The following is a 15,744-nucleotide window of genomic DNA, read 5'->3' on the forward strand; positions in this document are numbered from 1 at the left end:
ATCAATTTTTTCTGAGGTATGCCAAAATGTTCAAAAAACGTCGAGAAATGTAAAAATTTTCAATTTCGATTTTCGGCCCATTACAATTTCCCCTACGGGAAGTTAAAAATAGGGAAAATTAAAAAAATTATTGATGCAAGTGAAAGAATTCAGCAAAGTATCTAACGATCAAGTATCAAGTGATTCGAGACAATTAGAACCCATAAGCATTTTTTCATAAACATATTCTACAAAATATTAACATTTCATGAAAATAATAGATGGAAAATGAAAATCAGATTTCTCACTTTAATTGCTGTATTGTAAAATTTTAGCATAAGCAAATATTGATTATTTTGAGAAATGTGAAGTGTAGTCTCGAACAGCTAAAAATGAAAAATTGGAGTGTAAGAAAAAATGTATTTAATGATAAATGTGGCTTTAAAAAAGATATACATAAAATTGTTCGATTCCACAAAAACTAACTGCAGTCAGTGTACAATGTTCCTGATAAGTATCTAACAATCAATTAAGCTATTTAAGGAAATTAGAACACGCGAACATGGTTATCCGAAGAAACTAACGATCAGTTTCCGTTTTTGCGCTATCGGCAAATACAAAACCATAGCATGCTACTACTTCTCACATGTGCTGTAATCTTTGAGCTATATTGAAAATTTCTGAAGCAATTTACTTTGAAGTTATGCTATACAAGACGCATACTACAATCGGGAATGGAAATGCATTGCGCAATAGAAATTCCAGAATATGGCCTCATATTTCATGAAAAATATTTAGTAGATATAAATATTTATGAATATTTACACACACGATGAATTTTTCTAAATAATACTAGAATAAGATTAACACACATATTAATTTATTAGGCAATCATATTTTTCATAATAGGATCTGTGTATAGTCATAAGGCAGACTAAAATGTAAAATAAGATTAATATAAATCTATATTATTTCAACTTAATTTATCTTAGTTTATGGTGTTTTCACAGCATGAATTGAAAATTTTTAACCACAATAGATGTTTGAATCAAATCTAAAATTTATTCATAATCAAATCTCTATTGTATTCATCTCAGCAACTGATTCGCAATACGTTCGCAGTTGTCACATATCAAAATACTGTTTCCAGTATATAAGAGAAGCAGAAATAATAGTCGGAGATCTAGATAACATTTTCCATAATATTTTAGTATTTAACTAAAAATCAGAAATATCATATGTATAAACATACACATGCATATAATATATTTGCTAGACAAACCTAAGTAGTTGTTGAAAAAAATCATGTTGATGGCGACTAACAATAAATTTCAAGATATAGTAAAATTTTAAGTACAAATTTTTACACACACATATACACAGATATATCTGCGTGTGTGTAAGTAAATGAAATTTGTTTTTAGCAGAAGTTGAATTGATATTAATAGATATTACATCTAAATTAAGCACAGTGCATGTAATTTCTCAAGACAAAGCTTAAAAAATTAGTGCATGTAATTAAATTCGCCGTGACTTTCTATTGAAAATGCGTTTGGTATTGAATTTTTATACATTATCAACATAAATTTAAAAAGTTTACAATCCTACAATATTTATATTATTGATGATCGTTTATTTAACCCTCTATGAGCCGAATTTTTGTTTTACATCCAAAAAATTAGGAAAAAAGATATTAATTATAAACCTACACAAGCAAATAAAAAAACAAAAAATTCGATTTAAATTTTTTTTTAAGTCACAGCGACCTATAATAATGTTTGTTCTTCTGCATAACAAAATGTTCTTTCAGATTGAAAAGTCTAGCAAAGGTCATAAATATTGATTTTGTTTGTCCTGACAACGTTATAGAATTTATAATTTACGTCATATCTTACAAAAAAAGCCATAATTATTTGGTAAATTATCGAAAAAAAATCGGAATGTGCCCTGAAAGTTATGCGGGCCCACAGAGGGTTGATTGGAATATGAGTTTAGATTACACTTTTCTAGATTTTGATTATGGAAGAGTTACACTAAATCGCCCATAAGTTACTTCACTCACTCCTAAGTTAATTACTAATAATAAGTACACAAAGTTTTTTTCAGTACATATGTATAGTTCCTTTGAGAAAAATTAGATGCCAATAAAGGTACGCATGCAAGTTGGATTGATTGCAATATGAGTATAGATTACACTTTTCTAGATTTTGATTATGGAAGAGTTAGACTAATTCGCCCATAAGTTACTTCACTCACTCATAAGTTAATTACTAAGTACGCTAAGTTGTTTTCAGTACATATGTATAGTTCCTTTGAGAAAACTAGATGCCAATAAAGGTACGCATACAAGTTGGATTGATTGGAATATGAGTTTAGATTACACTTTTCTAGATTATGATTATGAAAGAGTTAGACTAAATAGCCCATAAGTTACTTCACTCACTAATAAGTTAATTACTAAGTACACTAAGTTTTTTCAGTACATATGTATGTATTAGAGATGGGTAACTCACTCCGGAGTTATCACTCCGATACAACTCTTTCCTCGGAGTGAATCCGAGTGGAGTTGTCTCGTCGGATTTGTCATATCCGACTTCCCTAAATTGGTACTAAATCTGTTACTGCGTTTTTGCTTTGGCAAAGAAGCTGTCGCTTTCTCGTCTCACAGGCAGTTTTATGACCTTTTAGGTATACGGTTTTTTTTCAAGAAAATACAAAAATATTACTTCTCAATATATTAAATGTATAATTTATTGAATAGTGAGGGGTCATATTTCTAACTACGACAATCTTTAGCCGTGAATGACGGCAATCAGGAATATACATACCAAAAAATACACAAAAGTTTACTACATTATTTTTATGAAAATTAATCTAAAAATATCAATTATTTTCTCATAAAAAAATAATCGCATTGAATTTGATTCTGAAGTTTTGCGTTTTTACTTTGGTCAAAGGTGTTAAAATTCCAAGTCATTGAGTCGATCATGTGGTCGACCAAAAATTATACAATTCATCACTTATTTGTGAATTTTTAGAAACATTATTTCATTGATATTTTTTTAATTTTATTTTATTCATAATTTTCATTTCAAAAAATTAAATGGGATTTGACAAATCCTTAGATGCATAAACAACGCACTATAGAACCCATTTGTGTCGAGTATTTCGGTTTCAAAGTTGTCGGAGTTGTGGAGTTGTTAAGCGGATATAACTCCTCCCTGAAGCGGAGTCAAATCCGAGTCGATCCGGCTTCGGATATGATAAGCCCATCTCTAGTATGTATAGTACTTTGAGAAATATACAAATACAAAGCTGAAAAATTGGGGGCACCTACATGGGGTTATTGATAAATTAACGATATATCTTAACATTAAGTTGATCGTTTATTTAATTGTTATATGAGTTAACATAATACTTTTCTAGCTCTTTGATTAAGGAAGAGTAAGCTCATCCATTCAACGACTAACTGAATTGCTTTCGGTTCGCTACGCCGCTATTGGAATTCCTCGCGATCCAGTTCTGCTCTATTCCATTATGTGCTTCTCGACAATGGCAGCTGTACTCTCTATTCGTACTATATTTATGCTTTAGCACGAAAGATCATATTTAGATATTATTTTTGTTATATATACATATATATTTCTATATAAACAAATAATATGTAAAAGCACTCGTTGGGATTATGGGTTAGCACGTACTCAATTTGCATCACGCATGTATTTATTTAGTTTTACGTATTTCTATCTTCATGCATTCACATATTTGCTGTTTCCCATACTACCCAATTTCCTCTTTAGTCCAGAATATTCACAAAGTCAAGTCATATCTTTGGTAGATTCTAGTAACATCAATGTACTTCTAGATCAATTATCTTCACCTGTTATAGATCAATTATCTTCACTGGTTCAAACTAGGTTTATAAACTATACCATATTTAGATTTGTTTTTGAGCTATAGAAAATTCGCCAACATTTATCAGTGTCAATTACAAAACCAAAAACCAAACAAAAAACATGTTATTTCACAAAAACATTTCAAGAATTTTTTAAATCTACAATTTATTAAGTATGTTCTTTTGATACAAAATTCATAAAGTAACTTGATCAGCCAAATTTGATTTCCTCATATAAGAAAGGTTAGAATGATTATAGTATTTCAAAATTTATGCAATCTTATAACCATTCAATTTCTTTGAAAAATCTATACGAAAAAATATCTTTATAAAATGAAAAAAATTAAAGTATTTCGATAAATAATATCTTTGGTGCTTTAAAAGTTAAAACTTGCCGGAGAATAAGTTCATGTTAAATTATAATATGTCAGTTTTCAAAATCAATGACCAGAAAATTTTGTATTCTTGAAGTCTTTATTCTTTTTAAATCAAGACCGGTGTTATTAAAAATTAAAATTACTATATAATAATATAAAAACCTAAAAAAATAAAATACTATATAATAATTAGAATAATGCATTCCTAACTTAAAAACTGAAAGAATAGTATGTCAACTTATAATGATACAAGTGGGGTGTATGGCATCGTGCCTTAAGGCAAATTGCTGGAACTTCTCGTACCGTAACGAAATGTTCGAGGAATACTGAATGTTTTTGAATAGATTATTATTATTAATATTGTAACATTGTCTAATATTTATAAGAATTATATAAACTGAATTGCAAAGTTAAAATTATTTGTTTAAAGTATATTAGAACTATAGTCAGAATTAAAAATAAAATCTGAATTATTTTCGATAAACAAAAAAATTGAAAAAAAAAGTTAAAATAAGATTTTTTTTCCAAAATCAATTATTTTGTTAAGACAAGCAAAAAGTTCTTTGAATCATTTAAATTGGACGCTTAATTCTCTCAAAAAATGCCATTTTTTGCACATATAGCGTATCTTCGAAATGGCTGAGTCTGCCTTTGCCAAAATCTAATAAACACTTCTCCCAATCATTATTAATTGAATGTTTTTTAGATCATTTAAATCGGATGCTCCGTTCTCTAAAAAGTCGATTTCTATTTTCTGCACTCTTTGCTCTTTTTTCCTCCGCAAATGCTGGACCTGCCTTTGCCAAAAACTAATCAGCTCATCTCCCTATCAATAGGAATCAAATGTTTTTGAACCATTCAAATCGGTTGATCCGTGCGCCCGAAAACGTGACTGGAAATTTGTATTCATGCATACATACACTACACACATACACACACACATCAATTTTTTGTTCAGAAAATGTTCAGAAACCTCCAAAAGGTCGAGAAAAGTAAAAATTTTCAATTTCGATTTTCAGCCCATTACAATAACTTACCCTACGGGAAGTTAATAATGTGATGTTATCACATTTGGTCAGAAAGCTCTCGTCAGAAGCTCATAGTCGTCCCTTTTACTTAATTTAATATTGCACGTAATAAAATAAATTGTTCTTTTTCAATAAACATGTAAAAAGCATATCTATTGAGAACAATTTATAGAAATTTATCAGTTATCAGATCATAATGCTCAAAGTTTTGCATTTGTATGCATTTCATAAAAATTCAGAACAAAGGTTGTACTCTTACCGATTATATACTACGATATTATTAAAACACCCAAACAAATTAATCGCCGTAATTCACATTAAAACAAAGCAGTTTATATCGGTTATTGTTTTTAATTTTATTGTTCTACGTGCACCTGCTACCACCAATATATTAATTGCTCACACTCGTAAAGTCACACATATTGCTCAATTTCTCTGACTATTTTATAAACTGATCATATTATATATTGACCGATGACATGTTTCAAAATGTTATTGATGATTTATGAAATAATTTACACTGTAATTATAATCGTGGCTGGTAAATAATAACATCTGGTACCTGAATCAACTACAAATATGTGAATTTTCGGTCGTGCATATTTTAAAATTATTAATGAACAAAATATAAAAGCCTTCATTATTATTATAAATATTCATATAAATCAAAGAAAACTTAAAATATAATAACTGCCAGGTTCAACACTGGTCAAAATCAGCGCATTGAAATTTAAATACCATATAATTTTATTAAATCAACATATAACAACCCTTTGCACGTGCAAAAGATTCATGTCAGTAGATATGATCAAATTGAAGAATAAGCAGTACTACTAATTATTATCAATGCAATAACAATAATAAATATAAATAATTGGTACTAAAACCATCAGTAATTAGTGATATTATTTATAAACTTTTTTTGATAATGAACTGTATTCGAGGGTCAAGCTAAAGCTAGTCGAAACTAGGGTTTGTCGGTTTTCAAAAACCAGTTTTAAAAACCGTTTTTTTGGCGAAAATTATGGAATTCGAAAACCGTTTTTAGTGAAAAAAGTCGGTTTTCGCTGTATAAATGGCAATTGACAAATATAGCCAAATATAAAAGATAGATGAAAGCGTTTAGATTCTTGAAATCCTATCGATTCAATAGCATTTAATATCTTATCAGTCTGCAATGGTTCCCAGAAAGGTTTTGTATATATTAATTTAGATTTTTATACCAGTGTATATATATTTAATTTAAATCAGTGTGACTTCTTCTTGAAGAAGTAACTTCCTCTACTCAAACTTAAAAAAAGAGTTTTAAACCCTAGAACCACAAATTAAAGAACAAAAAACTTAGAATTATTATATCAGGCTTTAAAAACAATTAAGCATAATTTGGTCGCAAGTATCAATACCCGAGTTTAGCTTAATTGTTTTTAAAACTAAAATTGATATTAAGAAGTATGTATCAACATGTATCTAATTTTTTTATTAATTTAATGAATTTTTTTTATTTAAAAATGTATTATTTTAATTTATTCGAAAACTTTCCTTTCACTATCATAAAAATATTTTTATTCTTATATGTAAAAATGATGCATTAATAACGAATAATTATTCTCAAAGTTACTTAATCCAGATAAACTATTATTTTTTATTTCTACTAAATAAATTTAAAATAATTTTATTTACTATCTATAAAGTTGAACAATAAATAAATTCAGTCAAATACTGCTCTAAATTACACTAAATTTGCGGTTAAATAACAGAATATTCGAGCAAAAATTTATTTTCTATATATTCGAAAACCGGTCAAAACCAGATTTTAGTAAAATTAAAATTCGAAAACCGGTTTTCTGAAAATGTCGATTTTTGTATAAACCCTAGTCGAAACTCATGACAGCTTTTATTTGACATGGACAAATCATTCTTACAATTGGGGACATACAAATATAGCCCTACGGATGCATTCTGTGTGTATATATGCACATGTTGCTGTAGTGTATATGTATATATTTATAATTATACCTATGTAGAAACCGCAGTACATTCTGGAGTATCGTATTACCCTATTAAATAATAAATCAATCGCCTTTAGACGAATGGTTGATCGTGTAATTCAATATCGAATGGTGAGTTCATTATTAATGAGAAACGTGCCTGTGACAGCTCTAAAACTTTAGCTTTACGCGGCCCGGAGGCTTATAGATTATGCGGCCTATTGACATTTTACTCAAATTTAGGAAAAACAGAAAAAATAAAGTGATTGATTACAAAGATTCATAAAAAGACTCATACACGATGTAAAACCTGTTTTATTAAAAAATCACACATTCCCATTTTTTATTACTTTAGTTGAATCCGAAATAGAAAAAACCACGCAGGAACTACTGATCATCTATAGGCTAAACAAAAAATAGAAGGAGAAGTTTATATTTTCATCAAAAAACCCGAATTGCTAATTTTATGTTTTCTCGACGTTTCAAGCCATTCTGAATCGAATGAGACCAAATTTGGAAAAAGTATGTGTGTGTGTGTGTGTGTGCGTGTGTGTGAACAGATTTTTTGTCGTAAATCGACGTTTTCTCAAGAACGGTTGGACCGATTTCAAAGATTTAAAAGCCATTCGATGAGGACTAGCGTTCCTAAGTTTTGTGTGACGATCGGCCGAGCCGTTTCTTTGTAAATTGCAGAAAAGTGAAAATTTTTTCGTCCACGTTTTAGCCTGCAATTCTTAATCGATTTTGACAATTCAAAAACCGTCCGAAAGTTATTGGTTGGGAATCGTGCTGATTAGTTTTTGGTAAAGATCAGCCGAGCCGTTTTCTTGTAATAAAGTTTTATAAAAATCGACGATTTTTATTATTACTTCTTTGACGGTAGATACCATAGTCTTCTAGATCATACTAAAATATTACGGCTCTACGACAATTGGTTTAACTTTAAAAATTCGTCAAAGTTTGCAAAAATTGGTATCGTTTTTTTTGGAATGTCAAAATTAGACCTTCCATCGACGTTTTCTCAGAAACGCCTGAACCGATTTCAGAAATTTAAAAGCCATTTGATGTACATGGTCTGTTCAAAAAGTACCCGGAATTACTAATAATTAAATTTCGCGGGTCTGGAGTGTCTGATTGTCAAAATTTTTTTTTATTGTGTTGGTATACATGCCCCTAAAGTATGATGAAATTTTCAGCTATATTCACTGTTTACTTTGTCTGTGGTAGTCGCTAAGGTTCGACGTGTTTTTCTGAGCTCGGCGATTTTTACAATGGAAGAATTGAAAAAGTCAAAGAATTTGTTTTAAATTTTGCGTAAAAAATGAAATAAAGTGTTGCAAAGTGCAAAAATTCACCAGATATGGCTCCGTGTGACTTTTTCCTATTCCCAAAGTTGAAGAGACCCATGAAAGGACGGCGGTTTTCCTCGATTGAAGAAAATCGCCGAGAGTGCTCAAGGACATATCAAAAGGTGAATATCAAGGGTGCTTCGAAAATTGGAAAAAACGCTGGCATAAGTGTATTATATCTGGGGGGGACTACTTTGAAGGGGACCACATTAATGTAGACGAATAAATAAATATTTTTTTTGAAAAAACGAAAATTACGAAAACTTTTTGAACAGACCTCGTATTTCGATGAGAAAATTTGCTTTTAGAAAATACACCGAGTTAACGTGTTCGTTCGTTTTCAATTATGTGTAATATGATCCACTCGGAATACTTTTAATCACTCATAAATTAATTTATTTTTTTCTGATTAAGTCGATTATTTACACATATCGGGAAGTTCATGTAGCTTGTCTCAAGATTAAATACCAAAACCAACTAGTTATTATTTTTGAATAGCAATCAGAACCTAATAGTCCTTTAAGCTGTTGTGCTGATTTGACTTAATACTAGTCTGTTTTACAGATGGCAACCCAATCAGTTGTTATTTTTTGTATGACACATATATTAATTATTACAATTTCAGGGCGAGTATTTTTGTTGGTGCATCAATGCCGGGTGAGGACTATTTTCACTTGAAAACATATTGCTATCTATATTTCCAAGTGAAAATCGTTGTCACTACTGCCTGAAAACAGGCTGCTTGAAGTGCCTATCGAACCCGGGACCACTGAATCAAGTCCCGTCGCTCATAACCGCTTACCTAAGGGCAAGCCCACTTAAATAATTGTTTCACTATGAATTCATCAAATATCAAAGTAAAATTTGATTTCGATTACAAAACAAAAGATACGACCAAAATACAACCGAACCGTGGGCTAAGTATTTACTCTTTTGCACTACTTAGCATCTATTAGTATTTATTAAAAATTAATGATTACAATGATAATTAGAACGAACTAATCATCATTTTAACAAATAAACTTTTTTCTATACATACTGAGGATTTGAATGCAAAATTTGTATACATAAAACGTGAGCTAAATAAATTAAAAATTTCAGAGTTTTTTTTTAATAAATGTTCTGTTACATATACGAACAAAAATGCAGAAAAAATAACTATTTATGTAAAAATATACTAATTGAATAATATAGAGCAATATTAATCATAAACACAATGTCTTAATCATTTTCAATTGCATTTTGGAATTTCCTGATATTTTTCGTTAATTTTCACAAATTATGGCAAAGAATTCATGGAATTTTTTCCAATTCTAAAAACCACATAGGTAACGTAAATGAATCTAATATTTTTTGATTAACTTGATCTTTTATGTACCTCGGTAAAGTACTATTAGTACAATTTCCAAATAAGGATATTTTTAAAAAATGTGAGAGCTGAAATTTCTACCAGCCTTCCGACTAATTAAATTATGTGGGCAGCACAGACTTCATTTATCTGCATGAAGGCCAAAGAGTTAGAAAAGATATTGCAAAGTATTAATAACTTGTGATAAAGTTGAGCTTTGATCCTGCAAAATAATTATCCACCAACTGAGGCCTATTAAAATCAAAGCATTATACATTACAAATTATTAATATGCATAATATATTAATATTAGTATACATTTTGAAAAAAATCCAATTTCATGTATCCATTTTAAAAATAAACAGAAAAACTTACGTTGTTAGTATTTTTTAAGTAAAAATATATTTAGTCTATATTATTTTGCTTTAACATATACATTTACATTCCTAAAAGCAATGTAAATAAAATTATAGTCAAAATAAATTACTTGTCCACGACAGATGAACCACATGCTACAAATCACAAACCAATTCAAAATAATTTCAAATAATCAAAATCGTAATTAGTGTATATGACAATAATTTACATAAATCAAATTACTTCTATAAATTAATCATATGCTCAATATTCATAATACATTTATAAAGTTGATTAACGTTACTCTGATGCATGTAGTTTGTTCGCGTTTATTGCTGCTTATAATCCGTAATGTAAAAATTTGTGATTTTTACATTAGTCGTTTTATATTTATCTAAAAATATCAGCTACCTAAAGCATATAAAAAATCGAACAAAAAATTGTCCATAAAAAAAATTAATATTGATAAGAATATAAAATATGAATTAAATGTTTTACATCGTTATTCTTCTCTATCGTCAATTAAATTCCACAAGTTAGTTAATTTAATTGGCTGTCCTAGATTACTAATTATACAAACTTTAATGGTCGGAAAACTTCAACGAAATCATTTAAAGAAATATTATTTTTATTCGTGAAGCATTATTTAATTTACCAACGCCCTAGCCATTACTTCAACATATTAACCTAATTAGAAATCAAAACATTTGCATAAAAGATATGGCGAGGAAAAGTAGTTTGCTTAAGGGGGTCTTCCTATGTGATGGGTTGAAAAAATCGATTTTTTTTCATAAATTGCTCCCTTAACATGTCTAGAATACGGTAGTGAAGCGATTTTAGAAAATTCGAAGTCGTTTTTAAGATACAGCAGGTAAAAGAAAGAGCGGTTCGGAGCGCTGAGTTGGCAGTTAGAAACTTTAAACGCGTTTTTCTCACAACTGTGTTTTTCAAACTTCCCTCCATTGTATCTCAGAAACGGCTGGACCGAATTATTTGAAATTTACAGGGCACACTCAAAACTTCGATTTTTTTATAGCAAAAAACAAAAAAACGCCTAATTTACAACTTTTATTTCAAATGTCTATCAAAAATCTAATTTTTTTTATATTCATTTGATTATAGGTCATTCCGTGCTTTTAAGCCTACAAATTAAAACGTCGTTTTTTTTCAGATAAGCCGATCAGCCGGAATTGTGGAGGAAGTGGAAGCTCTTTTTTTCGAGGCGGGGGTGTTCAGAGCGCTGTAACTCTAGTTTGACTGAATATTTTTAGCTGAAATTTCATATTTATACTGTCCAAATATGTGGTAATAAATGATAAAAAAACTTGAAGCTCTAAATATTTACTGGTCGTAGAAAAAAAATCCTAAAATATCCCTAAAAAACAGGCCGTCACATAGGAAGACCCCCTTAATATTACTAGAATCTATTAACTACGTGTATGTATTATTATAATTTTGCTCTGAAATGACAACTGCATGCTGGCTTTCAAGTTGTTTATGATTATAATTAACTTCACGTAGAATAAGTTATAGTAATCGTTAACTTCCCGTAGGGTAAGTTATAGCAATCGCAAAAAAATCGAAAATGAAATTTTTTATAGATCTTTACGTTTCAGGGGTTTCTGAACATTTTGGCATACCTTAGAAAAAATGGATGTATATGTGTGTGTGTGTGCGAACACAAATTTTCGTCGACGATTTTGCGAATACAGATCAACCGATTTGAATAATTCAAAAAACAAATTACTTCTATTGACGAAATGAACAACTGGTAAAATTCGTCAGCGTCTCCGTTGCATTATAATTGCAGACTGTTAGTAAGAGCATTATACTTCTTTATCTATGATATTATATCTTATATTTTTCAATCTATATGTTCTATTTAATTTTCTTCATAATTAATTTGAAAAAATTATCATATGTTAGATTGTTTTCTTATTTTCTGTTAATTAACTTCCCGTAGGGTAAGTTATTGTAATGGGCCGAAAATCGAAATTGAAAATTTTTACATTTCTCGACGTTTTGAAAGTTTCTGAACATTTTGGCATACCTCAGAAAAAAAGGATGTATGTATGCGTGCGTGTGTATGTATGTATGGATACAATTTTTCGTCCACGTTTTCGGGCGCACGGAACAACCGATTTGAATGGTTCAAAAAACATTCGATTCCCATTGATAGGGAGATGTGCTGATTAGTTTTTGGCAAAGGCAGGTCCAGCCGATTAGGAGATACGGAGCAAAGAGTGCAGAAAATAGAAATCGAGTTTTTGAGAGATCGGAGCATCCGATTTGAATGATCCCAAAACATTCAATTCGTAATGGCGGCGAGAAGGGTTGATTAGTTTTTGGCAAAGGCAGGTCCAGCGGTTTCGGAGATACAGAGCTAAATGTGCAAAAAATGGCAGTATTTGAGAGAACTAAGCGTCCGATTTGAATGATTCCAAAAACTTTCTGCTTGTTTTAACAAAATAATTGATTTTGGAAAAAATAATTTTGCTTAAAATTTTTTTTTTAATTTTTTTTCTAAAAAAATTTTTTTCTGTATATCGAAATAATTCAGAACAGAATTATTTTAATTCTGTTCTGATATGCTTTAAACAAATAATTTCAACTTTCCAATTTAGTTTATATAATCCTTATATATATTCGACAATGTTACAATATTTGTAATAATCTATTTTAAAACATTTAATATTCCTCGATCATTTCGTTACGGTACGGGAAGTTCCAGCAATTTGCCTTAAGGCACGATGCCATACACCCCACTAGTTTTATACTTAAACTAGACAGAATACAGATAACTTCTACTCATTGTCATTTATTTATTATATTCTCTAGATGACCAATATAAATAATCTATAAAAAACTAAATGGAAAAACAGTAAAGCAATTTTGGTTCTATTACAATAAATTGAAAAATTATTAAACGGAAATGATAGATGTTAATTAAGCACCGGTTTTATTAACGGTATTAAATGCAATACAATTGTACTGAATTTTATTGAAATAATATCATTCAAATTATGAAACTATAAACGAGTTTAATAACAATAATATTATGAAGTAATGAAAGTCGTAACGATTATAGCGTTCATTAACCTAATTGGTTATATGAAGCGGAGTTACAAAAACGATGCAATTTGAATGCAACTATTTAATTAGGGATTTATACAAAATTTATATATATATATATATATATATACAAAATGCAAATCAGTTCTTATTGTTTATTAATTATTAAATTCTTAATTGTTAACTTCCCGTAAGGTACTTATAGTAATAGGCCGAAAATCTAAAATGAAAATTTTTGCATATCTTCACGTTTTGAAGGTTTCTGAATATTTCGGCATACCTCAGAAAAAATTGATGTGTGTGTGTGTTTTGTATATCCGCATTTTTTCGTCCACGTTTTCGGGCGCATGGATCAACCCATTTGAACGGCTCAAAAATCATTCGATTCCTATTGATAGGGAGATATGCTGATTAGTTTTGGCAAAGGCAGGTCCAGCCGTTATGGAGATACAGAGCAAAGAGTGCCGAAAATAGAAATCGAAATTTTGAGAGATCGGAGCGTCCGATTTGAATCATCTAAAAAAACATTCAGTTCGTAATAATGGGGAGAAGTGGTGATTAGTTTTTGGCAAAGGCATGTCCAGCCATTTCGAGGATACAGTGGCAGTTTTTGAGAGAAGTAAGCGTCCGATTTGAATGATTCAAAGATCTATCTGCTTGCGTTAACCCGGTGCCAATGACGCTGGGTCATAATGACCCGAGACGTTTTTTAACGAACATATATTTTGTTTACCCGGGTTATGTGGTTTAAGCGTTTGAGTAGCTGAAGCGATGCCTCCCCGCTACCCAAATATGTCCGTCCAAAAAAGATAAGAAGACAAGTCATACCTGTCATGAATGTCAAATTTATATATGCCCTGATCATTTTATTACCTACTGCAATAATTGTAGTAGTTCGATGTCAGTAAATGAGGAAATAGAAGACTGATTGGCATTTATAATTAAAAATAACTTAATTTGATCTCTTTTTTAGTATTATAAGATGTTTGTTACCAATGATTATTAACATTACTTAAACCAAAACTTATAATTAACATATGTTGTTTGTTCAAAGTTGATTTTGCATGTCTTGTTAAGTATGTCAATAAAAGTTTAATTATTATATATTAGTTTTATTTTATTTATTTTTATGCAGAAAATACCTTTATTTAGTAAACATTAATTACAATTTAGTAAAAGTATATATTTTTTATTATAAATCCTCAATAAAACGTCGGGTCAAAATGACCCAACGTCATCGTTCTTGCAATTTTTTTCGCGTCATTGGCGCCGGGTTAACAAAATAATTACTTTTGGAAAAAAAATGTTTCAATTTTTTTGTTTAATTTTTTTTTTTGTATATCGAAAATAATTCAGATTTTAATGTTAATTCTGACTAAAGTTCTAATGTACTTCAAACAAATAATTTCAACTTTGCAATATTCAGTTTAAATAATTCTTATAAATATTAGATAATGTTACAATATTAATAATAATCAATTTCAAAGCATTTAATATTCCTCGAACATTTCGTTACGGTACGGTAAGTTCCAGCAATTTGCCTTAAGCCATACACCACTAGTTTTTTTTCTGTTGCTCCGTATAACGTGACATTTTATTATGCATTTTTTAAAAATATTTTATTTATTTTTAATGCTGAGAATCAAAATGTGCATGTTATTTCAAAAAATATTTTAATTATAGTTGAGCCGTATCTTTAGTAAAAGAAATATACCCTAAATAATATGTCACGATATTATGATAATTAAATATTTCGTACAATAACAAAACTTTATACTATTCAAGTATAAATTACACCAGCAACAATACATCAAAAATTATTTATGATTACTGATAAGCTCAGTACCAATGTTATTAATAATAATAATAAAACTTACCGGTTAAACTCGCAGACACGATCAAAAATATCCAAGCAACAATTAAATTTTTATCTGCCATCGTTTTGTATATTTACTAATTTATAACTCTCAAATTTCCTGGCACATTGCACCGAAAAGTCCTTAAATTACTTATTGAAATACATCACCAAATGCATTTTTAACTTAAAATTAAACCACGTGCTTATTTCGCCGATCATGTCACATTAGATTCAGCACAAGTCGCCTTTTCCGAGTTCAAAGGACTACTGATTCAGTTTCAGTTTGACCGACTGAAGAGGGCATGGACTATGTAGTGGCGCGGGATATTTTCAAGAACATGCGCCTTGGGGTGTTACCACACTAACATACTTTTATAAAATGAGATAACAATTTTATTTATAACTTAGAAATGAATAATTCGGAATGATTAAAACATGTTTTAGTTTTATTTTTACTTTATATAAAAATAAATAAATTTTAATACGTTTTATG

General features: G+C 29.5%; 1 protein-coding gene across 1 annotated transcript in view; it reads right to left on the reverse strand.

Moving 5' to 3' along the window:
* LOC113383478 overlaps positions 1 to 15,496 on the reverse strand; it is a 115,568-nt gene extending 100,072 nt beyond the window's left edge. The window contains exon 1 of the mRNA XM_026621744.1: positions 15,271 to 15,496. Coding sequence (XP_026477529.1) covers positions 15,271 to 15,331 — 61 coding nt within the window. The 5' untranslated portion in view covers positions 15,332 to 15,496. The remainder of the gene's footprint in view (positions 1 to 15,270) is intronic.
* Positions 15,497 to 15,744: the final 248 nt, after the last annotated feature.

The sequence above is a fragment of the Ctenocephalides felis genome, unplaced genomic scaffold, assembly GCF_003426905.1.
Source record: "Ctenocephalides felis isolate EL2017-DRISC unplaced genomic scaffold, ASM342690v1 CF-g0.4_SCAFFOLD_00845, whole genome shotgun sequence".
Classification (NCBI taxonomy): domain Eukaryota; kingdom Metazoa; phylum Arthropoda; class Insecta; order Siphonaptera; family Pulicidae; genus Ctenocephalides; species Ctenocephalides felis.